This window comes from Mesocricetus auratus, unplaced genomic scaffold (assembly GCF_017639785.1).
Source record: "Mesocricetus auratus isolate SY011 unplaced genomic scaffold, BCM_Maur_2.0 Super-Scaffold_100007, whole genome shotgun sequence".
Classification (NCBI taxonomy): domain Eukaryota; kingdom Metazoa; phylum Chordata; class Mammalia; order Rodentia; family Cricetidae; genus Mesocricetus; species Mesocricetus auratus.
Window position 1 is genome coordinate 48,522,501 of NW_024429191.1, and position 25,854 is coordinate 48,548,354.

Consider the following 25,854-nt stretch of genomic DNA (forward strand, 5'->3'; position numbering starts at 1 on the left):
TCAAAAAAAAAAAAAAAAACAAATTATAAAGAAACTAACGGTGTTAGCTAGCCCTGTGCCAACTCATGACCTGAGCTGGGCCACCAAGACAGCTACTACCCCTTAACCTTGAGAGAATAGACTTCTGGAAGTTGTCCTGACCTCCATGCTGCAAGTGGTAGCACATCTTCCTGCCCCTCCCATAGTCCAGAGGACCAGGTTTCAGTTTCCGCACCCATATGGCAGTTCACCCATCTGTAACAGTTCCAAGGGATCTGGTACCTTCACAACAATGCATATAAAATAAATGCTGTTTTTTAAAAAGTATATATTTCCAGGTTTGGAGTCCTTTGGCTCCCTCCTCATGGTTTGAGTTTAAAAATGAAATTTGCCATAATTGAGTGGCAGAGGGGAAATCCCAGGGCTGGAAGTGGCTTGAGTGTTCTCATCCGCCCAGGCACCTGCTGGAATGACTCAGAAAACAAAAATGCCCTATCTCCTTTGAGTTTCTTACCCCTGGGGCAGGTCAGGATTTGAGGAACAACAGGCACCGGAAGAAAGTATTGAGTTGGGAGTGAGACCTTCCTAAATTCTCCCAGTTTAGTTGGCCCGAGGACATTTGATGCCCAAGTTTGATCCCAGCATGGAAAGGAATTCACTTTAAATTGCTGGTGCTTGCGCTTTGAGAAGATAGACAATTGGGGCCATTGGGGCCATTAGGCCTGACATCCAGACCTTGGGTGGAGAGGGGCGTGGTGCCCCAGGGGGAGGTGTCTGGGTTGTGAAGAACAGGACACCTGGGTTTGCCAAGAAGCCTGTGTGGAGCATTTTTTTTTTTTTTTTTTTGAGGACGTTCATTTGCACAGCCTCTGGGAGGGATTGGGGGAGGAGTCAGGCTTTACACGCTGTTTTACCTACCGAGGCTGAGCACAGGTGGGGAAGGTCTGTGGCACCTGGGTACGCTCTTGTCAGCTGTGGAAACTATTGAGACCAAGAGCCTCACAGAGGCAGAGTTGCAGCCTCCGCGGAAGACCCAGTCCGGCCGCTGCAGAGGTGAAGGACAGGCACCGGCAGTAGGCAGACTTCAGGGAACACTACCTCTCCGGGGCTGGACAGGGTGCTGCCAGACAAGGATTCTGCGTTCGGCTTTCCGGAGCAAAGGTATTGATTCAAGGACTCGAAAAATACTTAGGCATCCCAATTTTCAGAGTCCAGTCTTCACTCTGGGAGTAGGGCATTCAACACGCCCTTTCAAAGACACTTTACTCTCAACCCATGGCGCTGCCGGGCTCCTCACCGGCCCAGACTTGGAGCCTGGAGCCTCCGGTTCCCACAGCCTCTCTGCCTTTGGGACCTCAGGAGCAGGAGGGTACCGGGAGCTCTGGAGCATCTGGAAGGCTTCCACTGGAGAAGATCAAGCGGCCCATGAACGCCTTCATGGTGTGGAGCTCTGTTCAGCGCCGCCAGATGGCGCAGCAGAACCCCAAGATGCACAACTCTGAGATCTCGAAGCGCCTGGGCGCGCAGTGGAAGCTGCTGGGCGACGAAGAGAAGCGTCCCTTCGTGGAGGAGGCCAAGCGTCTACGAGCCCGCCACCTACGCGACTACCCAGACTACAAGTACCGGCCTCGGCGCAAGGGCAAGAACTCGGGCACCGGGTCTGTCCACTTCAGCCAGGAAAGAGGTGGCCTGGCAGGTGGTGGTCCACACTGGGAGCCAGGGTGCACAAGTACCCAAGGGAGCAGAGGCTTTGGGTACCAGCCTCCCAACTATGCCATAGCCTACCTGCCTGGCAGTTACACGTGAGTGCTTGATTGTCCCCCGTCACCACTCCACATCACCCCTTCCTGGTGGCTCGGTGGGTGGGGATGGCGGCCAGAGGACTAAGTTGGGAGAACCTCAATCCATCCAAGCAGAAGCCACACCAGGCTAAGGTTGGGTGGGAGGGCTCCGAGTTCAAGACTGAGGTCTGTTCATTTCAGCCTAATGTATTCTACCTTCTGAATGTCAGTTTCCCCCAAGCTGATGGCCCTTGTGTGACCCAGCTTCCTCTCCCTGCCCCCAGGGCAAAGACAGGCCAAGCCCATCCTGTTGCTCCTTCCTGGCCTGCAGCCCTAAGAAGCAAACAGCATGCAGCAGGCTCCTGAGCATGCCCCAACAGAGAGCTACCTCGCTCTTTAAGCCATCCTAGGGTCTTGTTCCATGCCTGCTCTACCCAGCATGGCTGCTGAATAGCAAACTCTAACCCTGTCTGCTGCAAACTGGTCAGACCAGTCTCCTACTGAGAGTTGGGGACACTGCCCAGTCTCTCCAACCCAGAAGCATAACCTCCAAACCCCATGTTTCTCTCTACAGCGCTTCCCATTGCAGACCGGAGGCCTCCTCACCGTGCTCCCTCCCTCAGAGTGATCCTAGGCTCCAGGAGGAGCTGATGCCCTCTTTTCCTACCTACCTATCCCCTGGCTCTTCCACTCCATACAACACTTCCCTGGCTGGTGCCCAATGTCTGTAACCCACCTTTAGCTGGCTGGGACATCCAGGGCCAACCCCACAGGCCAATCCCTTTCTAGTTCAGAGGCCTAAACGTCTCCCAAGGAGCCGGAATGCACAAAACCACACTAAACACAATTTTGTACAATTAAAGCACGTCTCCGAGTTTTTATTGGTCCATCTGTATTCTCACTACAACAGCAACCCGTGCCTTCTCCACACCCTTTGTGGACCTGCCACAGCAGGAACTTCCCTACCCCACCCTGAGGCCCTTACCTGAGTCATTCCCCTCCCCCACCTCCAGAACTAGGGTCCAAAAGATCGTCCCAGTCAGCTGGCAGAGGGAAGCAGCCACAAGCTGCCAACTGCATTTGTCCAGGCTCTGTCCTCGTTTCCAAGGAAGGCATCTGCCCCGTAACAACATGGCTGCTGATAAAGGACGGACCTGACTCAGCCAATTGGTGAAGTGAGTGAGTACAGGACATACTTAGAAAAACTTTACTGTTTTACACAAACCCTGGCTCAGGGGGTTGCAGTTATGCAGGGATGGAGGATGACTTGAGTTGCACCAGCAGACCACATCAAGTGGGGAAGACTCTCAAGTTGAGTGGATGATTCTAGAAGCTAGCTGCTCAGCACTATTGCTCCTTTTTCTGTTTGTGGGGAGGCCTTGCATTCCAGTAGAAGAGGACCTGGGCAGCAATGAGGCCATTGCAGAGGGAAGAGACCACAAAGACTCCAGCCATGAGGGGGTCTCCAGTTTCCTGTTGAGAGACAACAGATCTAGAAAGGTTCCAGAGGGGGGCAGATGAGTACTCTGCTGGGAGCATGAGGTTCCAGTGCCCTCTAGAGGGCAGACGTGAACTCACCTGAACAGAAGTGAAGATTCTGGCCAGGGAGCCCCCAAACAGCATAAACACCGTGATAGCTGAAAGCTGGCCTGTGTGCCCGTTGCGGTAGTTGGTAGCTGCCTGGAGCAACTAGAGAAGAAATCCATACTTTTGGTTGTGTCATCCGCACCCTCCCTGTGTTCCCGTCACTAATCCCCTCATTCTCGGAAACTAGTACTCCATTCTTTGAGGGTCCATCGTTCCACTTCTGAGTACCCACCTTCCCCACGACCACAGCAGGTACATTGGAGGCCTGAAGCATGGTCACTACAGCCAGCGGCGTGAGTGGGGAAAGCAGCGCCAGCAGGGTCACCGCGTAACAGGCGAGGAAAGCAACTCCTGGGGGCCAGGGAGACAAGGAAACCTCTTGAGCCCGAGCCCCCACAAGCTCCCCAAGACCCAATGCCTGCTCTCCAGCAAATCCCCGCCCGCACCTTTCACGGTCTCTCCTCTGTAGTGCATGACCAGGAAGCAGATAGTGATTGTCTGAAGTGTCAGGAACAGTGCTTCGCCCCAAGAGCTGCAGAGGCAAGACGGGGAGGAAAAGGGAAGGCCTGGAAAGCCTCCACAGCCATCTTCAGGCCTGTGCTTCCCTGCCCCCACCGACCCTGGCTCAGTTAGGGAATGCTCACTTTATCACCACTTCCATCGCTGTGACTAAACTGGAAGGGCTGAAGCGTTCTTAACCCTTATTAGAGCTGTGGGCACTAGGACCGGTGAAGTAATTCAGCAGGCAAAGGTGCTTGCCTCCAAGCCTGGCCACCTGACTTCCAGGCCCAGGATCCACGCACTGGAAGGACAGAACCAACTCCTACAAGCTGTTCTCTGATACCCCCCAATTAACTATAATAAAAAGAATTGCAGGGCTTGGCCTTGGGGATGGAGAGTGGGGGGCCCTCACCTGAAGGGGAAGTTGTTTGCGATGCTGTAGACCACAGTTCCAGTCAGCGCTACCAGCTCCAGCATTACTGACTGGAGACTCAGTCCTTCTGCACTCTTGGCACCCAGGATTTTAAATATCTGGGGCAGCTTCACTGGAGGAAGAACGGCACGGTTGAGCACTAGCTTCAGCACCGCCACCTATACCCTGACAGACAGCAGGAGCTATACATACCCAAAAGTGACCCAGCCACGATGCCCAGCCCAAGGCCTTTGCTGAGGAGAATCTTGAGGCAGGGAACTGAGGAGAGAGAAGAAAGTAAGCAAGGAGGCCTTCGGAACCCAGGTGAGGATCTGAGGTGCTCTTATGAGCGCTCCCTCCCCTCTGCCCCTTGGTATGGGCACCACAGCAGTCAGCCTCTGCTCAGGACGGGTGGAGGTGAGAGGGCAGGGATCCTTCCTGCTACAAACGTAACATCCAGACCAGGTGTGCTGCCAAACTCAACACGAATGCCTTTCCTCCTGCTCCACCTAACATTTCCTACAGATACACCCTGAAAGCAGAATAGCTAATGACCTGAGTTCACTCCAGGGTCCACATGTAGAAGGAGAGAACCAATTCCAAAATTTGTCCTCTGACTTCCATGCATAAGCCCCCTAATAAAAATATACTAAAAACCTGTCTGTTTAAAAAGTCTCCAGGGGGACTGGAGAGATGGCTCGGAGGTTAAGAGCACTCAATGGCTGATCTTCCAGAGGTCTTGAGTTCAATTCTCAGCAACCACATGGTGGCTCACAACCGTCTATGAGATTTGGTCCCCACTTCTGCTAGGCAGGCAGAACACTGTATATATAATAAATCTTTTAAAAAGTCCTTAGGGCCGGGCATTGGCGGTGCACGCCTTTAATCCCAGCACTCGGGAGGCAGAGGCCAGCCTGGTCTACAAAGTGAGTTCCAGGACAGCCTTCCAAAGCTACAGAGAAACCCTGTCTCGAAAAACCAAAAACCAAACAAACAAAAAAAGTCCTTAGGGGGATGTGTACTGTGGTACAAGCTTTTAATTTCATTTAAACTCTGAGTTCAAGGCCAGCCAGGGTTATTTAAAAACTATTGCCAGGTGTGGTGGCACAGGCCCAGACAGACAGATCTTGGTGAGTTCAAAGCCAGCTTGTCTACATAGTGAGTTCTAGGACAGCCAGGGCTCTGTAGAGAGACCCTGTCTCAAAAAAGTAAAAATAAGGGCTGAAAAGATGGCTTAGTGGTTAGAGCACTGACTGCTCTTCCAGAGGGCTCAGGTTCAATTCCCAGCACCCACATGGAGTTCACAACTGTAACTCCAGTTCTAGGGGATTTGCCTCCCTCACAGACATACATGCAGGCAAAACAAAACACCAATGATTATCAAACAACAGACAAAAATGATTATGCCAGCAAGATGGCTCTGCTGCTAAGTCTGATAACCTGAGCATGCATAAGTAGATGCATACAACAAACTCAACAAAAATGAAATTTGAGGCTGGGCGTTGGTGGTGCACGCCTTTAATCCCAGCACTCGGGAGGCAGAGTCAGGCGGATCTCTGTGAGTTTGAGGTCAGCCTGGTCTACAGAGTTAGTTCCAGGACAGCTTCCAAAACAATACAGAGAAACCCTGTCTCGAAAACAAAAAAAAAATTACAATCTATATAAAAAATAAAAAAATATATATATATGTATATGTATATGGTACGTGTGTGAAGGTCGGAGGACAACTCTGCGGGCCTTTCTGTGGTTTCCAGGAATTGAACTCAGGTCACAGCCTTGTAGCCACCTCACCAGTTCCGAATAACCATGCAGCTGCCAGGCGTGACTCCCAGTGCTTTTCAGGTACCCAGGCATTGCTCGGGAGTTCCCTGAGCCTTTTCTCTTCTCAATTAGCCCACTTCAGATGGTCTTCCAAAGACAAATCCCAGCGTACATTCCTGAACCTTCTGGTTATTCCTGGCCCGTCCCCAGCGGCCACACCTACCCTCCCAGGGCTTCTTTATCCCTGTTCATCCACTATCTCTATCATTTATTTATTTGGGCTTCTGGAGACAAGCTTTCTGTGTAGCCCTGGCCGTCAGACCAGGCTGTCCTTGAACTCGGAGGTCCTCCTGCCTCTGCCTTCCAAGTGCTGGGATTAAAGGTGGGGCGGGTCACTGTTCCAGGCAGTTCCTGTCACTGAATCCCTGACCTGGAGGGAATTCGACCCAGCAGGGAGTCTAAACCCAAAATGCACGAGAGCAGTGTCCTCCGAGTTTATGACCTGACTAGAACAGACAGATGGATTTACCAAAGGCTCTGCTAGCCCCTGTAACCCTAGGCCAAGCACTTGCCTTGCAAAGAAAGGAAAAAAAGACGGTCTGCCTGTCAGTCCAGGTTTGGGATGAAAGGGGTGCGTCTACACTCCTGGCTGGAGTTTTAATAAAATGTGCGTTTTCCAGACTGGGGACTGAGCTCGGTTGGCAGAGTGGTTGCCTTGTAGGAAGGCGGCCCTGAGTTCGATCCCCAGCCCAGAAGCGGGGAGGGGCCGGGTACAGACTTTCCAGACGGTAAAACACAAATTTCACTACTTTCTCGGGCGACTCCCCCTCATGCCCAAATATGGCACCTTCCCTATGCAGGGCCCAGAACACTTCCGCCCTCTTCAGAAGCGCCTTCCGCCCAGCTTCGCGTCACATTAGCCACCACTGTCACTCAGGCACTACTCAGGCCAACTTTCGGTCTAAGGTTATTCGAACCAGACTTTGGAGGCTGAATAAAACTCACCATGAAGCAAGTCCCAGTGGACGAAAAGTTGGTCATAGCACTTCTCAGGTAAGAGGATCGGCACCAGCACCCGTTTGAACAGTCCGTCTGCCTCACCCGACATGTTGGAACTATAGCTTCCGCCAGGCTGGCTCGCCCCGCCATTGACCCGCGCCGCGCATGCGCGCTCCGCCTCATCCTCCCCGGGGACGCGGCAGCCCCTCCCCTCCTGACGCCGTCCTGCCTCTGCAACCCGAGATAGGTCTCCGCCTCCGACGGGGTTTCGTACGCGCCTTGACGTTCGAATTTTAAAGCGTGTCAGAGTTTTACGCCTGCGCGGTTAGGACTTCCGCGCTTTTGTTTATGCTATCAGTTCTGAGAGAAAGCCTTATCCCTCCGCCTGTCTCTGTCCCTCCTGCGTATGCGCCATCTTGTCTTCTCTCGGTTAACTTTATATTTGGAGTTGGAAAGGAAAAGAGTAGTACGAGTGTTCAAAATGGCGCTAGTCCGGGCACTGCAGCTCTCATCTTTTCCCCGCGGTCTGTCCGGAGGGAATGGCACCGCAAAGAGGCCATTTTGAGTTGGGCATCCCTCCTTGTCCCCTGCTTCCTCCTGTGGTTTGTCCAGGTGTTGGGAGGTGACTTGGAGCAGAAGAGCGGCTTCATCTACAGGAGAGCTGCCTCTGCTGTGTCTAGGCTGGAACCCTGGGGATGGTTCAGAGGGTGCAGGCAAAGGGTTCCCAGGATCTTTTGTTTGGGAAAGGGGACCTAGGGCCACTCCAGGCTGCATTCCACCACCCAGTGCCCCACACCGACTCTCGGTGCGCTCACTCCTGATGGACGTGCCCCTGGCTCTCAGGCCACACCTACCCTTCCAGGGCTTGCTTTATCCCTGCTCATCCAGTATCTCTGCTGCTCCTTGTTCCTGGAGGGGCGGTGCTGGGCGGGTCCTGCTACAGTACCTCTCTCTCAAGCTGTGGTGGGCTCCAGTCCACCAAGAATTTCTATAGCCTCACGGGGCTCTTACAACTGGAATGGCACCACCTTTGACTTCTGTTGGTTGCAATATGCCTTACTATACATAGTAGAACTTGCCTGACTGGCGTCACAGGCCTTTAATCCCAGCACTCGGAGGTAGAGGCAGGAGGATCTCTTTGAGGCCAGCCTGGTCTACAGAGTGAGTTCCAGGACAGCCAAGGCTACACAGAAAAACCGTCTCAAAAAACAAACAAACAAACAAAAAAAAAATGGTAGAGCTCATACTTGCTTTTGGGACAGTGAGTAGGCATTTGGCCTTTTTAGAATCTGGACGTGGACAGGGCTGCAAGTGACCCCCACCCTCTCACCCTCTGGTACCCAGGCATCAAGAGTTTGTTTGCTGGGCCACCTACTCAAATTTTGGCTGTGTTTGTGCCTCTAGCCAGAGGGTCAGGAACAGGACGCCAGGATGGACTGATCCATTGTTAAGGGGATGGGTAGTCTGTCATTGGCCCCAGAAGGGAGGAGGGGAGTCTGGCAGATACTGAAGGATGAAACCCTTGAAGGCCTTTAGTCACTGGTGTTTTAATGCCTTCATGCCAGCTGTTTCCTAGTGACTCAACCATGGGAAGGCACATGACAAGAACCTCGTGGCTTTTAATCCTAGCAGGGCAAGGGAAGCCAAGGACCAAGATTTCATAAAGTTTTCATACTCTTTGTGATCAGGAGTGGGACACCCATTCATGTTTATTAATCCCCCATTACAAAATCTCTAATTTTGTTCTTAAAGACAGAGAAGGAAAATAACTTTGACTCAGTTGCGAGTTGAAGAAATGAGGGTGTTCCTCGGTCGCCTGGAGTGGATTGGAGCAAGTGCTCAGAGGGGCTGGTAGGTTGATTGTCGTCCTCGGGTAATGCAGAAGGCAATAAGCACCAGGGTGAGGAGGCCAAGGAGGACCAGGCCAATGATGAGAGGCAGCAAGAGGGATTGGTCACTGGTGCAGGAGAAACCTGGAAGAAAGACGGGATGACTAGGAATGGCTGCTGTGGCAGATGAGGAAAGAAAAGGGGGTGATGGAAGGAGGTTGAAGAGGAGCTCAACCCCATAATTTAGAGCAGTAAGTAAAGGGGGACTTGTAGAGGAGACTAGAGTGTAGACAGAGTGCTCTGGGGAAAAGGTTTCCTGTCCAGCCGGAGACTTCCAGGAAGAAAGAGGTAGGGAGTCTTACATGGCCCCAAGTGTCCAGTGTTGGGAAGCTGAGCAGCCTGTAGCCTCAGGGAGAGTAGGTCAAGGTGAACAGTTGGAGAAAGAGCTATGCTTGTATTTCTGCAACAGAAGCTTTGGCCCAGGGGAGCTTGGAGCTCTCGAAGAGATGAATTCTGAGCTGAGAATGTCCATTCTGAAGAAGTTAGTAATGAAGAGTCAATTCAGTCCACTCCCAGCTCGTGAGCCGCGGTCCCATCCCCCACTAGCTAGTGTGGTAACGAGAAGGGAAGGTCACTCACGTGCTGCCTGTGGGAAGGACACGTTGTATTCCACTGCCATGTAGCTGAGGTAGACTGTACTCTGGCTCTGCACGGTGTCCTTAAGGTGAACAGAAAGGATCAGAACAGCAGGGACAGTGGCATCGTGTCCACAGAGCAGAGGAGGCGGCGGCGGCTTAGAGGTGTGGGTATGGGGCGTGGGAGTAAGGATGAACACAAAAGCTGTCTACCTGTTTGAATCCAAAGGTGAGCCGCCCATAAGGAAACGAGAGAGACAGGTGGGGATAGGCATGGTCACAGCCCCCCTGGACCTTGGTTTTGTTGGGATTCAATATAGCGATGCCCCAGGCCTATAGAAGTGAAAGAATAGCGAGTCTGCAATTACATGGATATGCCAAGCAGTCTTTTTTATCTCCTCTGCTCTTTCTCCTCCTCCAGAGCCACCCCAGGACTTGCCCCTTGCCCCCTTTAAGCCCCACTACCTTAGCTTTACCTTTCTTCCACCCTGGGTTGGGTATAGGATTCGAATTTGAATTTGTGCTTGGAGCTGAACACAGGGCTGGGAGCCATTAGTCCATGTGTAGTTTCCAAGAGCCCCCTTGGAGCCTGGACTAGGACTTGGAGAGGGTGGAGGTGGTCCAGGGTGAGGGCCGATGGTGGAGAATCCTGGACTAGTAGTGCCGTTGTTTGTGGTGGGATGAACTGTGGCATTCCCAGGACTGGTGGTCACAGCAGGATTATGAGTGGAAGTTGTGGATCCGTAGCTGGTAGCAGTGCTATTACTTGTCGGATGAACTGTGACATTGCTGTGACTGCTGGTAGTGGGTCTGTGGCTGGTTGTGGGGCTTGCTGTGCTTTCTGTGGCTGTAGGTGTCACCGTGAAAGACGGCAGGAGAGTAGCCGCTTTTTTGTGAGGACAGTCTTTCCGTTTTCCTTGGGCTTTCAGCAAGAGATTGGTTGGTGACTCAGGTACAGGTTCCTCCCTCCCTCCCTCCGTTCCCACCCTCCCTCCGTTCCCACCTCTCAACTCTCCTTACCTACAAGCAGTCCCAGTAAGATCAAACAAAGCACTTCGAACCTCATGGTAGACCAGCTCAGGAGTTCAGCTGGGCTGTACCAGTTCCTTCCTCAACCCAACAAACTCTGCCTTCTCTCGAAGAGGAAATGAAAAGTTGTACTTCCCTTAACTAAGACAATCCCACCCCCAAACCTGACTCAGACACCTCAGCTCCAGCCACCCATATTAGTCAGTTTTTCACAATTAAGCTGAGATTGGCAGGGGCTCTTTGAATGGGAGGTACGTCTTAGCTACCACGTGAAAAAATGAGGCGGTTGACTCATAAGGATCTTAAGCAAAACTTGCTCTCCTTGAGTTTACAAGTCAAAGAAATCATCAGGAGGCCCTTTGTCCATTGGTTAGGAACCCCTGGCTGCCCCACCTCATCTTTAGTTCCAGGATAACCAAGAGCTACAGGGAAACCCAACCCCCAAGGATAGGCAGTCAGCATCTCCACGTGTTAAGGCCTCAAGCACTTGAGATCTTAAACCGAACTAGGTTTTGCTCACTCTTTGACCCCATTACTGTGTTTTAAGTTCCTCAAGGCTAGCATCATGTGACACTTGTGGCTAACCTTTCGCAAAGGGCATTATACTGTCAGGACATTTTTAGTACACAGTGGATCACTTGGTATTCCTTAAGCAGCAGCAGGAGGCATCACAACACAATAAAGGACATGAGCAGCTGATCCACACAAGCAGCCGGTGGGAAGAGGAACAGACAAAGCAGCCCAAACAGGCAGTTTCCAAGTACTTTTATTCAGAATTTTGTGTTTGTTTCCTGAATCAATAAATACTATACAAAACAATGTAAAAATGGCTACCATTTTCTCTCCCTTGCTCCCCTCACCTGGGGACCATTCCCTGGACAACTTCATGCAGGGACTCTCCCTGTAGATTTGGTCCAGCAAATGAGGCCAGACATGTTTTAGCCCCTGGATTCACTTTTGGAGACTTGGCTGGGGTAGTAGGAAAATCTTTAGAATCAGGTGACTAGGTTAGGGAGATGGATTAGTGTTTTGGGGGTGGGGGAAGGAGACGGCGCCTGGGGCAGAACGTACCCCAAAGAAAAGGGTATCTATAATGTTCACGGTTCCTTCTTTTTGCCTCAAAAAGTGACATTTATTCAAAGAGAGAGAGAGAGAAAAAACAAAACAAAAACAAGATGTCCATCCCTTGGCTCCCTTCCCTCCCCCCTCCAGCTGTTCCTCAGCCCCCCAGGACTGAACCCTGGCTAGGGCCAGGTAGCAGGACAGCCCCTCAGATGAGGTCAGCTACATTGAGGGGCATTTCTTCAATGGAGGTGTTATAGAATGTCTCAATGTCTCGAAGAGTCCTCTTGTCTTCTTCTGTCACCATATTAATAGCCACACCTTTACGGCCAAAGCGACCACCACGACCAATTCTAAGAGGGAAAAAAGGATAATAATGGAGTGGGAAATACAGGATTACATTAGGATTTCAGCCCAAGTGTTTGGCATTGCAGACCTTCATTTACCTGTGGATGTAGTTTTCCCTGTTGGTGGGAAGGTCATAATTGATGACTAAGGAGACCTGCTGTACATCAATGCCTCTGGCCTACGTCAAGAAAATTAGAGAGAGGTCAGAGGGCTCATCTGTCCAAGCTTACTAGGCATACTTGTAGGCAGCCAAGGCAGACAAAGGCAACAGACAAGCGTCTCGTTCCCCAGAGACCTCAGGCATGCCAGGTTTTCTTCCAAGTTGCTACGTTCCTGAAAGGGGCACTAGTTAGCCCCTTGGAGAGGGAATCACCTTGGACTCAGCCCCCCCTTCCTAAAACAGGCTTCTACTCACCAACAGGTCAGTGGTAATTAATACTCTGCTAGAACCAGACCGGAACTCCCTCATGATCACATCTCGTTCCTTTTGGTCCATATCTCCATGCTAGAAAACAAGGAGTAAAGGCTTCTGGCATTCTACTTTCTCTCTTTTTTTTGGTTTTACAAGACAGGGTTTCTCTGTATTGAGGCTGTCGGACCAGCCCGGCCTCGAACTCAAGAGATCTGCCTGCCAATGCTGGGATTAAAGGTGTGGGCCACCAACGCCCGGCGCATTCTACTCTTCAAACACACACAGTTATTTACAAGACTCTCGAAAACTTACCATGGCAGAAACAGTGAAATCCCGGGCATGCATCTTCTCAGTGAGCCAATCCACCTTCCTTCTGGTATTGATAAAGATTACTGCCTGGGTGATAGTCAGGGTTTCATACAAGTCACACAATGTGTCAAGCTTCCACTCCTGGAGATCGGAAACATCAGTCAGGGGCTATACCCAACAACTTACTACCAAGGTCCGCCTCCTGCACTGGGCCCACCTCTCTTTCCACATTGATGTAGAATTGACGGATACCCTCCAGGGTCAACTCTTCTTTCTTGACAAGAATCCGAATGGGGTCTCTCATGAACTTCTTGGTCACCTCAAGGACATCAGAGGGCATTGTAGCAGACAACAAAACTACCTAGTTGGGGGATGGGGAGAAAAATGGATGGAACAAGGGTGGCTTATATCACAACCAAGCCATGGGTTATCCTATGAAGACTGCAGCTCTTCTTACCTGTGTGTTACTGTTAAGTTTTTGGAATATATCATATATCTGGTCCTTGAACCCACGGCTTAACATTTCATCTGCTTCATCCAGTACAAACATCTTGATGTATTTGGGGGCTAGAAGGCAGAAAACATGCCAACACATTATAAAGAGAAATGTTTCAAAGTTTCTTAAGTACAGGCAAGGGGCAGTCCGCTCTCAGAATGTAAGGATTGATCCTTTGCCTAAGGCATCCCTGCCAGGCCAGAAAATAGCCCCGGTAAGTAGAACACTACCAGGGCTAAGGCAACAGGGAAGCTGGGCTCAGATGACACGCATGGGGTTCATCACAGAGCAACGGATGAGCAACGAACATCCTAGGAAAGTGACCCAACTGTGCAATAGTACTCACACAGGTATCTCCGGTTAAGCATGTCAAACACCCGGCCAGGGGTGCCCACGATGATATGGGGAGCTTCCATCTGCAGTTTCTGCACCTCAGCACGCACATTGGTGCCTCCAATACAGGCATGACAAGAGGCACCCATGTAGTCTCCCAACGCCATGACCACCTTTTGTATCTAAACAAGAGACATCTAAGTTAGCTTGGTCTATACCTGGCAATTTGTTATTTTCCCCTTTATCTGTTGAAAAAAAAAAGTCCATTTACTTAATCCTCTCTTTAAGAACTGACCCCCCCAATGGCAGAATCCTTGCTTCTGAACACAGGCAAACAGTAAGTTTTCCATTCTACACACAACCCTCCACAAAGCCAGGCCAGCCCTTATGGCTTAGAACTCACTGGCTCCATCCTGCCATTACATTTCAAAGGCTTGGATTATGAACACAATGACATAAACATTGTCTGCCACAGAACCCAAGACTTTATGCTGGTTAAGTATTCCACTACTGAGCTACACCCTTTTTTTTTTTTTTGGTTTTTCGAGACAGGGTTTCTCTGTGTTGTTTTGGAGCCTGTCCTGGAACTCACTCGGTAGACCAGGCTGGTCTCGAACTCACAGTGACCCGCCTGTCTCTGCCTCCCGAGTGCTGGGATTAAAGGCGTGCGCCACCAAGCCCGGTGAGCTACACCCTTAATCCACAAGCAAACACCACACACACCCTGACCTGGACAAACAGGGATCTAATTTTTTTTTTAGGAGACAGGGTTTCTCTGTATTGTTTTGGAGGCTGTAGGACCAGCCCGGCCTTGAACTCAGAGATCCGCCTGCCTCTGCCTCCCGAGTGCAGGATTAAAGGCGTGCGCCACCACCGCCCAGCCAGGGCTCCAATTCTTTGCTTACACAAGCACCCAGATCTTCAGAATAACCATTAGGTTTAAATATTAGTAACCAAGCAGCACCAGGATGTTATGTGCCCTAGGCATGAAACAGCTTTGGCCACCAAGTCAGGCATCAAGCTAGGATGAACAAAGGACTGCCATCTGCTCTGCCCCTGGCTGATATAAGAACAACACCACCACAAGGTGTCTCTCTGCCCATTGCCAGGGTTTCTTTATAAAATAGCCGACCTGCCCACCCCAGCAAGCTGCATTCCACTTCCCATCGCTAAAGGAAGTGGTTAGCCCACCAAAAGAGCTCTAGAAGCTACCAACCCATTTACTAACTCCAGAGCATCAACAGCCAGCAGTGACAGCAAATGCACTGGACATTCCAGTGTTCTTTCTGAAATCAATTGAGCCACTCTTACCTGCTGAGCCAACTCGCGAGTGGGCGCCAGAACCAAGGCCTGAGTGGCCTTCAGATCTAACTCGATCTGCTGCAAGATGGATATGGCGAATGTCGCTGTTTTCCCAGTCCCAGACTGGGCTTGAGCAATCACATCATAACCTACAATCGGATCAAGAATTATATGTGGTAAATGTTCATGCACCTTGGGCACATTGATAGGCAATAGGGATATCATATTATCAATAAAGAAACAAGATTGTAAACAATGTTAAGAGACCTCAAATTATTTGTGACTAAGTTGAGGGTATCAGAACATTATGAACTCATACCACACCCACTTGACCTAGACACAAAACACTAAAAATGCCCATGAACTGGAAACCTAGGCATGACCTAGGTACCGACATAAAACTAAAACTAAAAGCCAAGGACCAAGGATAAATAAATTGCTACCTCCTGGTTGCCATGCCTACTACCAACTCAGTGTCACTCTAACCCAGTCAGGGATAGTCCAAACCCGTCCTGACAATTCTTACCCTTGATACAAGGAAGAATGGCTCGCTGCTGGATGGCAGAGGGCTTCTCAAAACCATAGGCATAAATACCACGGAGGAGGGACTCTGAGAGATTCATGTCATCAAAGCTATCCACAATCTCATTCCAATTACTCTGCAGGATACAAAGAAACAAAAACTCAGGAATATAGTAGTATGTGCTTACACAAAAGCTGCACAGACACTCCACCAGGTCTGTCATCTCATTCTAGATGTCTGAGGTCACTATCACTATAAGCAGGTAGGTGCCTGTTTGCTTGGGACAAGTAAAGCGGGGGATTTAATAGGACAGAAAACACGTACGGCAGGGTAGTGGCTGAAGGTTTTAAATCTCACCTCGATGACGCCTTCAGGCTCCATTCCGTCGGGGCCATTGTCTCTGGATCTGTTGATTCAAAGCATTAGTTTTGCTTCCTGCTTGAGGGGCGCAGAAAAAGCCAACACATTCCCAATCCAATTCCCGCCCGTTCCCAATGGACAATCAAGAATCACTTTTAGGGTGACTCTCCTGTTAATAAAGATCAAAGGGCTGTGCCCTCACCCACGACGAGATGCAATCTTTGCCGCCAGACCCACATATTCTGGTCCTGACCGATCAAAGCGTGCATCTCCTCCCGGACACCAAGGCCACCGGAAGTCCCGCCCTTCACCTCAGAGCTCCGAGGTGGGCCGTCCCCTTCCCCCCCACGTCACGCCGCCCGCGCCCTCCCCCACTCCCTCCGCCGGCCCCCCTTCCCAGTACCCGGATGTGGGAGGCCGCGGGCGGTGGCGGCCTCGCGCACAATGAGCCGAGCCGAGTTAGCTAAGGGGGAGATTGCACAACACAGACAAGCGAAGCAGACTGGGGGGAGGGGAACCTTTCAAGCGGCCATGTGCTCATTCGCTCCGCCACTCGGCGGCGCCTCCCCCGCCATGAAACAATCCGCCACCCGCCCGCCCCCGTCGAGAAATGGCGTCGCCCTCCCATACCTCAGGCCGCTCACCCCCGAAGTTAAGTGGACCTGCCCATCCGCAGTTTGCCAATTGCCCGGCTTGTGCGGCAAAATGGACCCGCCCGCCCGGCGCCGGGAGGGCTCCTGATGCCTCACGCGGCCGCTCCTTGGGGTTAAACTCAGTCCTGGCCGTCAAGAAAACCATCACCCTGAACGGCCGGCTCCTTCTTCCCCGACCCACGTCCCAAGAGCGACGAAGGGACTGGCTGAAGACGCAGGCACCCCTGCCTGTCGCGAGTGGTACCGCCAGAATCCTCCGGAACCCGCGCGCGCCCTGCCCGACACAGGGAGGCAACCAGACCGGCCGGCTCGGGGCCGCGCAGCCGCCTCTCCTCTTTCCCACGCTCGGTCAAGACCTCGCCCTGCCTCCCAGTGCCCGGGCTTCGCGTACGGCTCCCCCTCGGGCAGAGGCCTCGTGACGAACCTCGCGCCCTCCGCCCAGGCCAGGCTGTCCTTCCCCGTCTCCGCGCTGGTGGCAGCGTCCGCCGTGGACCTCCCCCTTGCCCCCCCAGTCCCCGGACGTTTCCTCCCAGCTCGTTTCCCCCGCAACCTGGTAGGCTTGGGGCAATGGGCCTCTCAACTTCCCCCCGTGGGACCTTCGGAAGGGAGCGGCGGGGTAAGTAGCCACAGCCTATTGCATATGCCTTTCTTACCGAGAATCCTGACTCGCAGACATGATCCTTCGAATCTAGGGTGGAGTGCCCGCCTATCGACAACTTATAGAGCGCCCGACCCCGCCCCAGCCATCGCATTGGTCTGGCTGCCTCTGCCCCGCCTGCCGGCACTCTGCAACTCGACGTGACGTTAGTTTGTAGGCGCTTTAACTCGTACGCCCTATTGGGTAATTTGAATGCCTATCAAGGTTGGGGCCCGCCCTACAGCCTCATTGGCTGAAGGGCCCGCCTTTCTCCCTGGTACGGAAGTGACATACAGAAGTCGGGCCTCGCGGCCGGGCAGCCATCTTGGAGCCCAGCACCTTTACACGTGCGGAGGCGATCGTGCCTTAAGTCATGTGGTTCAGCGGGTCCTATCAAGCGACGGGGGTGAGGCTTTAGCCTCCAGGGACTTCCGGGCACCCGGGACTACCACTTCCTTTTACATCTCTGCTTCAGATTTCTACAAGACCCAAGGTTTAGTCTTCCATCCAGTAAAGACTGGTGTGTTCACAGTCCAGCAGGAATGACAGAACCAGCATCTATATTCCAGGCGACAGGAAGTTTCTCTAGTTGGAGGGAAAAAGGATGGAACCCATTTCTAGGCTAAAAGGCATAGGCCAGGTATGCTGTCAGGGTACTTGACCCATTCCATCGACAGTTCTTTTAGCTGCGGTTCCCAAGTTCTCTCAGGCTCCCTTATTTTTAAGGCTTAATTCCTCTTCTTCCTGCCCTCTGCTACGCTGCCCTGGAGTGTTTGTTTGCATGATTAAGTGCTGGCATCTATAGAAGGCTGACTTTTTTTGAGATCTAAAATCTGAAAAGGGTAGCTAACAGCACTAGCTGGGAGAAGGCCCGAGACAGAGACATCAGCTATTGTATGGCCCCTCAAGGAAGACCACCACTTATGTATCTTCAAAGGATCCTTTATTGACCAGAGCAGGACCGTGGCATTTTTATATATATATATTTATATATATAAAAAAAGTCTGAAGATCTGGCAGGCAGCAATCCCTTTGCCCGCCCACCACCCCCCCAGTTTTCCTGCCCCCCTGAACATGGAAGGAGGAATGGATACTCCACCTAGGCCACAAGGCAACACTCCCCTAGACAGGGAGAAAAGGGGTCGTATGTGGCCACTCCCTTCCCATCAGAAATCAACATTCTTGCAAAGAAACAAAATACAGAAATCAAAACATTTAAATATGAAAAAATCCAAAGGGAATTGGGTGGGGAGAGAAAAGGAACTGGAGTTTCTTAGGAAGGGTCTCCCTTGTTCCCCTGCCCATTAATGGGCTAAGGGTCTGGGGTATGAGGCTCACACAGTGAGTTTGCAGTGACACAGTTCCTTGTAGATCTGCCGTCGAAGTTTGGGCATGTCCTGCTGGGTGAAGCTGAATGGCTGAGACAGGGCCAGGTGCTTGCAGTACTAGGTGTTAACAAAGCAGCCATGAGAACCATTCACTGAGCATCCCTCCCAAGACAGGGCCTGTGCTACACACCACACAGACTGTATCTTAATCTTTCAGAGAATATCCCCAGTTCTCATATAGATTGACATTAGCGTCTAGTAAGCCTGGGATTTAAAAACTCTACATTGATTTAAGAACACACATTGAGTTGGGAATCTCTGGAGAAGACGACTACAATCAGAGTTACTGGGCTCTGACACAAAAGGTTCTCCCTGCTCTACAATTTAGCTGAACCAACTGAGGCAAGAACCTATCAACAATCTCTAAGCCACTGGCTCCCGAGCTAAGAAGAAGGCCTCCTCATTTGCTTACCTGTAACACAAACGCACCACAGTCACTGTCATTATTCTGCCTGGCCACATTCTAGAGAATAGAAAGCAAGAACCTGTTGTTCACTTGGAGGTTATGGATTCAATTTCCAACTCCTATCCACTACCCTCACCATCACATTATTCCATTTCCTTCTGGAAACTCACCATCTTGAAGTAACCTGTCCAGCCCTGGTGGAAATCCAGTCGATCTTTTTTTACTGCCTCTGCCTGTAGATACTTGGCAATATGCTATGTAGGCAAGGAAAAAGAAAGTGATACCTTCAATATTTACCAAATGAATGAAAAGTATGATGGTGACAAATACCATGTCCATGTAACCCCTCAGAATCTGAGCCCCCAGTTCTTCTTGAATGGCTTGTTGCCAGATCACCCTACATTTTTTTTTATTTTTTATTTTTGGTTTTTCGAGACAGGGTTTCTCTGTATTGTTTTGGAGGCTGTCCTGGAACTCTGTAGACAGGCTGGCCTTGAACTCACAGAGATCCGCCTGCCTCTACTCCTGAGTGCTAGGATTAAAGGCGTGCGCCACCAACGCCCGGCTCACCCTATTATCTTTACTAGTTGTTTTCCCACAACCTCCTCAAACCTTAGGGCAGCGGCGGTTTAGAGTGCGCTGTGAGTCAAAGTAGGTGATGGTGCGTCGCTTTACATCAACTGAGATAAGGGACCAGTGAACCTCCAGATGGATGGGGATTAGCAGTAGTTCCTTATTGAAGATGTCCACCTGAGGAGAGAGTGCTGGAGGTCAGAAACAACAGAAAATCCTGATGACTGCCATGAGAAACAGAAAATATGCAACAGGTAAAGGAGTCATAAAATACAGATCCTAGATTGTGAGGGAAGGCTCAGCTTCAGATGTTAATAGTTATGGGAGGTTTTTATGTGGGGGTAGGGGAGCAGTGCTTGGAATACTTAGGGTCTCCTGCATGCTAAGCAAGCACTTTCCTACTGAATTACATTCCTAGATTCTGTGTATATGTTACTGTGTGCCATGCATATGGAGGCCAGAGGACAACTTTGAGTGTCCTTCCTCAGTGTCAACCTTTTGTTTAAGACAAGGTCACTCACTGACTTAGGATCCACAAGTAAACTTGACAGGATGGCCAGCAAGTCCCAGGAATCCAATTATTTCCACTTCCACAGCATTGATATTACTGCTACCCTGGGCTTTTGTAGGTGGGGATCAGACTCAAGTCCCTGTATTCACTCTATAGGCTGAGCTATCTTCCTAGTCCAGATACTGCTTTATTTGTGGTTTTGGATATTTGAGACAGGGTCTCTCTATATAACCTGGCTGTCCTGAAATTCATTTTGTAGACCAGGCTGGCCTCAAACTGAGAGCTCCTCCTGCTTCTCCCTCCTTAATGCCTTTTTTGTTTGTTTGTTTTTGAGACAGGGTTTCTCTGTATTGTTTTGGGGCTGTCCTGGAACTTGCTTTGTAGACCAGGCTGGTCTCGAACTAGCAAAAAAACCGCCTCCCTCTGCTTCCCCAGTGCTGGGATTAAAGGCGTGTGCCACCAACGCCCAGTTCCTTGGTGCATTTATAATCTCAGCACTTGGGAGGCAGAAGCAGGCAGATCTCTGTGAGTTCAAGGCCAGACTGGTCTACAAAGCTAGTTCCAAGAAAGTTAGGGCCACAGAGAAACTTTGTTGGGGGAGAGAGAGTAGGGTGTACACCCATCACACCTGGCTGATGTTGAGGTATTTGATAGTGAAGAAGAAAATTAGAAATAAGAGTAGAACAATCACATATGTGCCTTATAATTCCAGCAGTTGGGAGGTAGAATTAGGAGTTCAGGGCCAGCCTCTGCTATATGAAATCCTGTCTGGTGTCAGGTAAAGGAAAAAGCCTAGGTAAAAACCCAGACTCTGGAGCTGGAGAGATGGCTCACAGGTTAAGAGTACTGGCTACTGCCAGGTGGTGGTGGCGCACGCCTTTAATCCCAGCACTCGGGAGGCAGGTGGATCTCTGTGAGTTCGAGGCTGGGCTGGACTGATAGCCTCCAAAACAATACAGAGAAACCGTGTCTCGAAAAACCAAAAAAAAAAAAAGAGTACTGGCTACTGTTCCTAAGGACCTGTGTTCAATTCCCAGCACCCACATGATGGCTCACAACCATCTCTAACTTAGTTCCAGGGACCCGATGCCCTAGCTTCTTGCTTCTATGGCACTGCATGCATATGGTCCAGATATTCATGCAAGCAGGATACCATACACGCCTAATAATAGTAATTAAAGCAAAAACAAAATAAGACTCAGGATTTTGGTGCCACACTGCCAAGGTTGAAATCCAGCTTCTACACTTACTGGTTCATCACCATGAGCAAGTTACTTAACCTCTATACCTTGCCTTATCTGAGGAAGAGACCAAAAGTACCTGTCCTCATGCACTCACTATAGGGAGTAAACTCATCACTAACCATATGGAACACATGTCTATATAGTCACCCTTCACCCTACCACATTCTTGTGTCACTCGACACAAAACTGCCAATTGGGCAAGTAATTGCTCAAGGTCACAGAAGTAAGTACATCACAGGAAACACATTTTTTTAAATATATGTTCATTATTGGGAGGGGGCACACATGCCATGTACATGTGTGGAGGTCAGAGGACAAGCTGATTGAGACAATTCTTCCATCTTGGGAGTCCCAGGAACCAAACTCAAGTCATCAGGCTTGACACACTGAGCAGTCTTGTTGACCCACACAGACAAAAAAAAAATTAACTCAGGTATATAGAAAGCTAAGGGTTTTTTTCACTGTATTGTCACTCTTGCCTCTACTGAAAGAAAACAAGGCTCATTAGGTCCCTACGTTATGTGGGTTCCAAAGACTGGCTGAAACTTAACTTGCCCTCATTCCATCAAGGCAAGATTATTTCCTTGTTGAATATTGTATCAGTAGTTCCTACAACAGTGCCCGGCACACAAGACATTTAATATTTAGCAGAATGAAGTGTTGGGGGAAGGGCTCATAGAAAGCAAAAATCTTTAAAATATTAAAGACAAGGTGCTGCACAAGTAGTTGTGAATTCATAACTCACATTTTTGGTCCACCTTTTCACCCCATCATAACCCTTGGTACGGAGTTTATCATAGAAGAAACTGTTGAAGAAATGCACCTGTGCCGAAGACAGGATATAATTAAGATTTCAGAGTTGCCCACAAAGTTCCCTTCTACCCTACCAACCCACATTCCATTTCATATAGCCTAAGTGAAATGGCTTCCAGAACTGCCACTCTCACTCAAGAGTAATGTAGAGCTGTGGCTTTTCTTTCTGGTTTTAAGACAGGGTTTCTCTGTGTAGCCCTGGCTGTCCTGGAACTCACTTTGCAGACCAGGCTGACCTTGAACTCATACATCCCCTGCCTCTTGAGTGCTGAGATTAAAGGTGTGTGCCACCACTGCTTGGCACAAAACTGTTTTTAACCTTCTCTTACAGATAGGGTTAACTAAAACACTAAAGATTGGTTTACAGATTTAAAATAACCACTGACTAGCTCTTCTCCCAGAAGAGATGAAAGGGGACGTAAAAACTGCTAAGAATTGCAAAAGTTCTGGGAATTAAAGAATCTGGTTGGTGGCAGGTGGTGGCGGAGCTGGATGCCTTTAATCCTAGCACTGGGGATGCAGAGTCAGGCAGATCTCTGAGTTCAAGGCCAGCCTGATCTATACATTTCAAGTTCCAGGAAAACCAGAACTACACAGAGAAACCCTGGATCAGAAAGGAAAGGAGGGAGGGAGGGAGGGAGGGAGGGAGGGAGGGAGGGAGGGAGGGAGGGAGGGAGGAAATCGACCAATCTGGTTGGACATACCTTTTCAGGGACTGTGTCCATGACCAGGTCTCCATACATGTTCATCACCTGGGGAAAGGAGTAAAGCAAGTTGCCCTGGAGGGTATAGCATAGGTACAGGGTTCCCCTGTGCAAAAGGCTTCACTCTCCAAAGGCCTTTTAAAGCCCTGTTATCTCCCTCCTCTTACCTGGTCATTGAGCCAGTTCTGTCCATATAAGGTCCCTAAGTCATCCATGGTGAGCACATGTCGTTTATAGGATACCCGGAAGCCCCTTACCATGGCATTGCCTGGCATGCGCTGGTAGGACTGGATCAGCTGCAGTACCAGACTCTTCCTGAATAGGTCAAAGGTTTGCAATTATACAAGAGCTAACGGGGCTGGATCAGACAAAAGTACCCACTACTGTCTAGAATAAGATTCTAAAACAACCTTTCTTTTTTATAAGTCCTTTTGAGGGTCTCCCACTGCCCAGAAAGAGACACAGGACAGATCAGTGTCCTTTTCAACATCTCACAGTATCCTAAAGATCCTCCCAATAGTCTTACAGGGCTGGGCATTTTGTCTGCAGCCACCTCTCCTGCAGCTGAGCTGAAGCTTTTATACTTCCACATATATCCCTAAAGGAGAAAAAACATACTCTCCCCCTCCCAAAATCCTACCTTCAAAGGGTACCTGCCTTCAAACCTCACCTGGATGGTGTAGAAAACTCCTGTTGGAAAATGTCCTCCAATTTCTCTACAACCTCATCAGTACTGAGGGGGATGAGGCTACCGTAAGTTTGAAGGAATTCATCTAAGATGCCTAAATAGAAGTAGGAGAGAAGAGTAGGTGAGGCCTTTAGACTCTGATCTTGAGTTGACCAAAAGGAGACTTAAGTCCTCTAAAGGCTTACTCTGCACACAGGTCACGTGTTCCTCCCGCAGGGGGCTGTGCTGGCCAGCTTTCTCCCCAGGCCGCTCTGCCTCTTCTGAAGTGCCCAAGTCAGAGCCCTGAAAAAGTTCCTGAGCCACATGGTCCCCAATGCTGCACACATTACTGATAAGTATGCTGGCATCAGGGGGTGCCAGGCTGCGCTCCCCTTCAGGACCAGACAGTCCCCCAAAACCATTAGGCAGAGTACACGAGAGGAGGCCTGTAAAGCAGGGAAAAAGATAGGAATGTGAATTGGCCCAAGTAAAAGAACGGATGCATACAAATTAGACCACAGAACATGGCCGGAAGCAGCATCTAGCAATATAAACCTATGGAATGCAGACCCCCCCAACTGCCAAAAGCCTAATGTAAGATGTCCAAAGAATTTGCAAGAGGATAGAGAGAGCCAGGCAGTGGTGGTTCACTCCTTTAATCCTAGCACTCAGACGGCAGAGACCAGACTTGTCTACAGGGTTAGTTCCAGGACAGGTAGGACTACACAGAGAGACCCTGGGGGTGGGGGTGGGGAAAGACTAGGATTCTGAGAGACTTCAGAACTATCTACTACCAATATATGCTTTAAGACCTAAAGTAGTACACAGTGTATAAAGAAGATTCAATATCAATAGGGATGATAAATTATTTAGTTGGAATTCTCCAAAGAGGAAATATTCTAAATTAAAATGTTAAAATCTCTGCTGGGCGGTGGTGGCACATGCCTTTAGTCCCAGCACTCAAGAGGCAGAGGCAGGAGTATCTCTTGAGAGTTTGAGGCCAACCTGGACTAGAGTGAGTTCTAGGGCAGCCAGGGATAGATACACAGCAAAACCCTGTTTTATAAAACAAAAGAAAATTACAGATGATATATTCTAATTGTAGATTCCACAGCAACAAAGAGTAACCTGTGGGGATAGCATAAGTCTTAACCTGAGAGGGAGGCTTTGCAACGGACAACACTGATTTTCCTAACCCATAACCCCTGTTGTAATCTGTACTGAAGCTCACAGGACCGCTACTTCAGGATGTTTCCTATCCCTGTGTTCCAGGCATCATTCCGCTCAAACAGATCCCTCCCGCCACTCCCACAGGATAGGAGCTTTCTTTGCAGCCCAGGTGAGGCCCATTCACTGTTCTCCCGTCTCAGCCTCCCAAGTGATAGGATCACAGGTGTGTGTGTGTGTGCCAGAACCAGGCCTTTCAAAATAAGGCTTAGTGAGCTCATCTCACTAAGCCTTTCTTAGGCCCAGTGCTCGGCACAACAACAAACTCCTGGTACTCCAGACTTCTCGTCCTTCCCATTCCATTTCCCACCTTACCGGAGTCGGGATCCAGAGGAGACTTTGGGGTCCACCTTAGTCCATCTTCCTCCATGGGGGGCCCAGAGGGCACTGGTGGTGACCTTCTCATCCCGTCCTCAGCCATGAGAGCACCTAGCAGACCCAGCCGGGGCCGGGGAGGTCCCCGGGGGGAATCAAAACGACAACAGGGTGATGGCACCTGTGGCGTTGCACCCCCTTCCTGGGGTGAGAGATGGTTCTTGGTGAGGTTCCTCCGCCGGCCTCGGTGGCGCCCCCAAAGCTTCCAGTGGAATGTCAACGAGGTGCTTTTTGAGTAGAGCAGCATCTGGAAGGCTCTCATGGCTCGGCGCCGGCGCTGTGAGCACGTTTTTCTATGAGAGGGTCGGAGAGGCCGAGGACGCTGGGAGGCCCCCAGCTGGCCCCATCTAGGGGGTAGTCTCCAAGCTGCTACTTCCTCCTCCTCATCCTCCTCCTCCTCTTCTTCTTCTTCACTAGCTGAGGCATCAAAAGAAGGACGAGGAGCAGGGAGGCGTCTAGTTGGCACTGTGGTCCCTGACCCAGGATCCGGCCCAAACCCGCCACCTGACTTGAGTCGGGGCTTAGGGGGCAGAGGCCATCGAAGACGTTCTCGTCTGGGGTTTGAGTAAGTGGTGCCGGGTCCCGGAGGCTCAGGCCCCCAAGACCCGCTCCCTTGTATAGTCTCTTTCATCTTCCAGTACTCTGTAAAGCAAAAGCTTGAATATCAGAATCAGAACATCCTACTCCTCCAAGATAACGGTTTCTCAGCATTTCCCCTCTGATTTCAGATACAAATAAAGAAAAACGCAAAAACTCGTAACTTTGGCTCTTCCCAGCTAACCTGGTCCACAAGGAACGCTTCAGAGTTTGTCGTTATTTCTTCCCTTGCACAGGTAGAAAAGCAATGGAAAATGGCAAGGTGACAGGCCTTAGAGATCTCATTTCTAAGCTCCTTTGTGAAACCCAGTGTTTCCAGGCTCCACTTTAATGCCACTATGGGTGTCCTTAGGATAAGTCTTAGGGTTACTTTGCTCAGGAAAATGGCTCAGCGCGAGAAT

General features: G+C 50.3%; 5 protein-coding genes, 1 long non-coding RNA gene and 3 other non-coding genes across 12 annotated transcripts; 2 read left to right on the forward strand and 7 right to left on the reverse strand.

The window, feature by feature from the left end:
* The first annotated feature begins 834 nt into the window (after window positions 1-834).
* Sox15 (SRY-box transcription factor 15) lies at window positions 835-2,622 on the forward strand. 2 transcript variants are annotated; one of them, XM_040748956.1, is made up of 2 exons: window positions 835-1,637; window positions 2,335-2,622. In XM_040748956.1, exons 1-2 carry the CDS (start codon window positions 1,255-1,257, stop codon window positions 2,489-2,491), a joined length of 540 nt encoding a protein of 179 aa, XP_040604890.1. In that variant the 5' UTR covers window positions 835-1,254; the 3' UTR covers window positions 2,492-2,622. The 2 variants fall into 2 exon arrangements, with proteins under 2 accessions (XP_040604890.1, XP_005067601.1); XM_005067544.4 differs by having other exon boundaries at window positions 884-1,781.
* Mpdu1 (mannose-P-dolichol utilization defect 1) lies at window positions 2,613-7,208 on the reverse strand. 3 transcript variants are annotated; one of them, XM_005067543.4, is made up of 7 exons: window positions 7,027-7,193; window positions 4,474-4,539; window positions 4,261-4,393; window positions 3,794-3,879; window positions 3,580-3,698; window positions 3,339-3,449; window positions 2,613-3,233 (listed from the first exon to the last, which is right to left on the reverse strand). In XM_005067543.4, exons 1-7 carry the CDS (start codon window positions 7,127-7,129, stop codon window positions 3,108-3,110), a joined length of 744 nt encoding a protein of 247 aa, XP_005067600.1. In that variant the 5' UTR covers window positions 7,130-7,193; the 3' UTR covers window positions 2,613-3,107. The 3 variants fall into 3 exon arrangements, with proteins under 3 accessions (XP_005067600.1, XP_040604888.1, XP_012966881.1); XM_040748954.1 differs by lacking the exons at window positions 3,580-3,698; window positions 3,794-3,879 and having other exon boundaries at window positions 7,027-7,208; XM_013111427.3 differs by lacking the exons at window positions 4,261-4,393; window positions 4,474-4,539; window positions 7,027-7,193 and adding an exon at window positions 3,992-4,141.
* Window positions 7,209-8,697: 1,489 nt separating this feature from the next.
* On the reverse strand, window positions 8,698-10,678 carry Cd68 (CD68 molecule). Its single transcript, XM_005067542.4, has 6 exons — window positions 10,505-10,678; window positions 9,961-10,406; window positions 9,698-9,817; window positions 9,489-9,567; window positions 9,212-9,382; window positions 8,698-8,993 (listed from the first exon to the last, which is right to left on the reverse strand). The coding sequence occupies exons 1-6, from the start codon at window positions 10,548-10,550 to the stop codon at window positions 8,860-8,862; spliced, it is 996 nt and encodes a 331-aa protein (XP_005067599.1). The 5' UTR covers window positions 10,551-10,678; the 3' UTR covers window positions 8,698-8,859.
* Window positions 10,679-11,261: 583 nt separating this feature from the next.
* On the reverse strand, window positions 11,262-17,069 carry Eif4a1 (eukaryotic translation initiation factor 4A1). Its single transcript, XM_040748953.1, has 11 exons — window positions 16,965-17,069; window positions 15,656-15,704; window positions 15,302-15,434; window positions 14,785-14,924; window positions 13,487-13,655; window positions 13,102-13,211; window positions 12,862-13,005; window positions 12,648-12,785; window positions 12,339-12,428; window positions 12,022-12,101; window positions 11,262-11,928 (listed from the first exon to the last, which is right to left on the reverse strand). The coding sequence occupies exons 1-11, from the start codon at window positions 16,985-16,987 to the stop codon at window positions 11,784-11,786; spliced, it is 1,221 nt and encodes a 406-aa protein (XP_040604887.1). The 5' UTR covers window positions 16,988-17,069; the 3' UTR covers window positions 11,262-11,783.
* LOC121141653 lies at window positions 12,161-12,303 on the reverse strand. Its single transcript, XR_005878617.1, has one exon. It is a non-coding gene; the product is annotated as a small nucleolar RNA SNORA67 (small nucleolar RNA).
* LOC121141686 lies at window positions 13,290-13,430 on the reverse strand. The gene has a single exon (XR_005878649.1). It is a non-coding gene; the product is annotated as a small nucleolar RNA SNORD10 (small nucleolar RNA).
* LOC121141670 lies at window positions 14,445-14,587 on the reverse strand. Its single transcript, XR_005878634.1, has one exon. It is a non-coding gene; the product is annotated as a small nucleolar RNA SNORA48 (small nucleolar RNA).
* Window positions 17,070-17,874: 805 nt separating the features above from the next.
* Window positions 17,875-25,487, reverse strand: Senp3 (SUMO specific peptidase 3). Its single transcript, XM_005067540.4, has 10 exons — window positions 24,797-25,487; window positions 23,461-23,700; window positions 23,258-23,369; window positions 22,755-22,902; window positions 22,588-22,635; window positions 21,816-21,893; window positions 19,355-19,492; window positions 18,913-18,996; window positions 18,749-18,799; window positions 17,875-18,393 (listed from the first exon to the last, which is right to left on the reverse strand). Exons 1-10 carry the CDS (start codon window positions 25,485-25,487, stop codon window positions 18,283-18,285), a joined length of 1,701 nt encoding a protein of 566 aa, XP_005067597.2. The 3' UTR covers window positions 17,875-18,282.
* Window positions 23,699-25,648, forward strand: LOC121141381. The gene is made up of 2 exons (XR_005878274.1): window positions 23,699-24,593; window positions 25,274-25,648. It is a non-coding gene; the product is annotated as an uncharacterized LOC121141381 (long non-coding RNA).
* The last annotated feature ends 206 nt before the right edge of the window (window positions 25,649-25,854 follow it).

Coding starts and splice junctions, on each gene's coding strand:
- Eif4a1 (XM_040748953.1), bottom strand. CDS start 16,987: ATGTCTGCGAGTCAGGATTCTCG. Junction 13,656..14,784: donor CTCGCGAGTTGGCTCAGCAG/GTAAGAGTGGCT, acceptor TCTCTTGTTTAG/ATACAAAAGGTGGTCATGGC. Junction 11,929..12,021: donor AGGGAAAACTACATCCACAG/GTAAATGAAGGT, acceptor TTTCCCTCTTAG/AATTGGTCGTGGTGGTCGCT.
- Mpdu1 (XM_005067543.4), bottom strand. CDS start 7,129: ATGTCGGGTGAGGCAGACGGACTGTTCAAACGGGTGCTGGTGCCGATC. Junction 3,450..3,579: donor CTGCTGTGGTCGTGGGGAAG/GTGGGTACTCAG, acceptor TTTCTTCTCTAG/TTGCTCCAGGCAGCTACCAA. Junction 3,234..3,338: donor GAATCTTCACTTCTGTTCAG/GTGAGTTCACGT, acceptor GTCTCTCAACAG/GAAACTGGAGACCCCCTCAT.
- Cd68 (XM_005067542.4), bottom strand. CDS start 10,550: ATGAGGTTCGAAGTGCTTTGTTTGATCTTACTGGGACTGCTTGTAG. Junction 9,818..9,960: donor CAACCCAGGGTGGAAGAAAG/GTAAAGCTAAGG, acceptor TCACTTCTATAG/GCCTGGGGCATCGCTATATT. Junction 8,994..9,211: donor CACTGGACACTTGGGGCCAT/GTAAGACTCCCT, acceptor TCTTTCTTCCAG/GTTTCTCCTGCACCAGTGAC.
- Senp3 (XM_005067540.4), bottom strand. CDS start 25,487: ATGAAAGAGACTATACAAGGGAGCGGGTCTTGGGGGCCTGAGCCTCCG. Junction 22,903..23,257: donor GAGTTTTCTACACCATCCAG/GTGAGGTTTGAA, acceptor TGACCTATTCAG/GAAGAGTCTGGTACTGCAGC. Junction 18,800..18,912: donor GGACAGGTTACTTCAAGATG/GTGAGTTTCCAG, acceptor TCTATTCTCTAG/AATGTGGCCAGGCAGAATAA.
- Sox15 (XM_005067544.4), top strand. CDS start 1,255: ATGGCGCTGCCGGGCTCCTCACCGGCCCAGACTTGGAGCCTGGAGCCT. Junction 1,782..2,334: donor TACCTGCCTGGCAGTTACAC/GTGAGTGCTTGA, acceptor TTCTCTCTACAG/CGCTTCCCATTGCAGACCGG.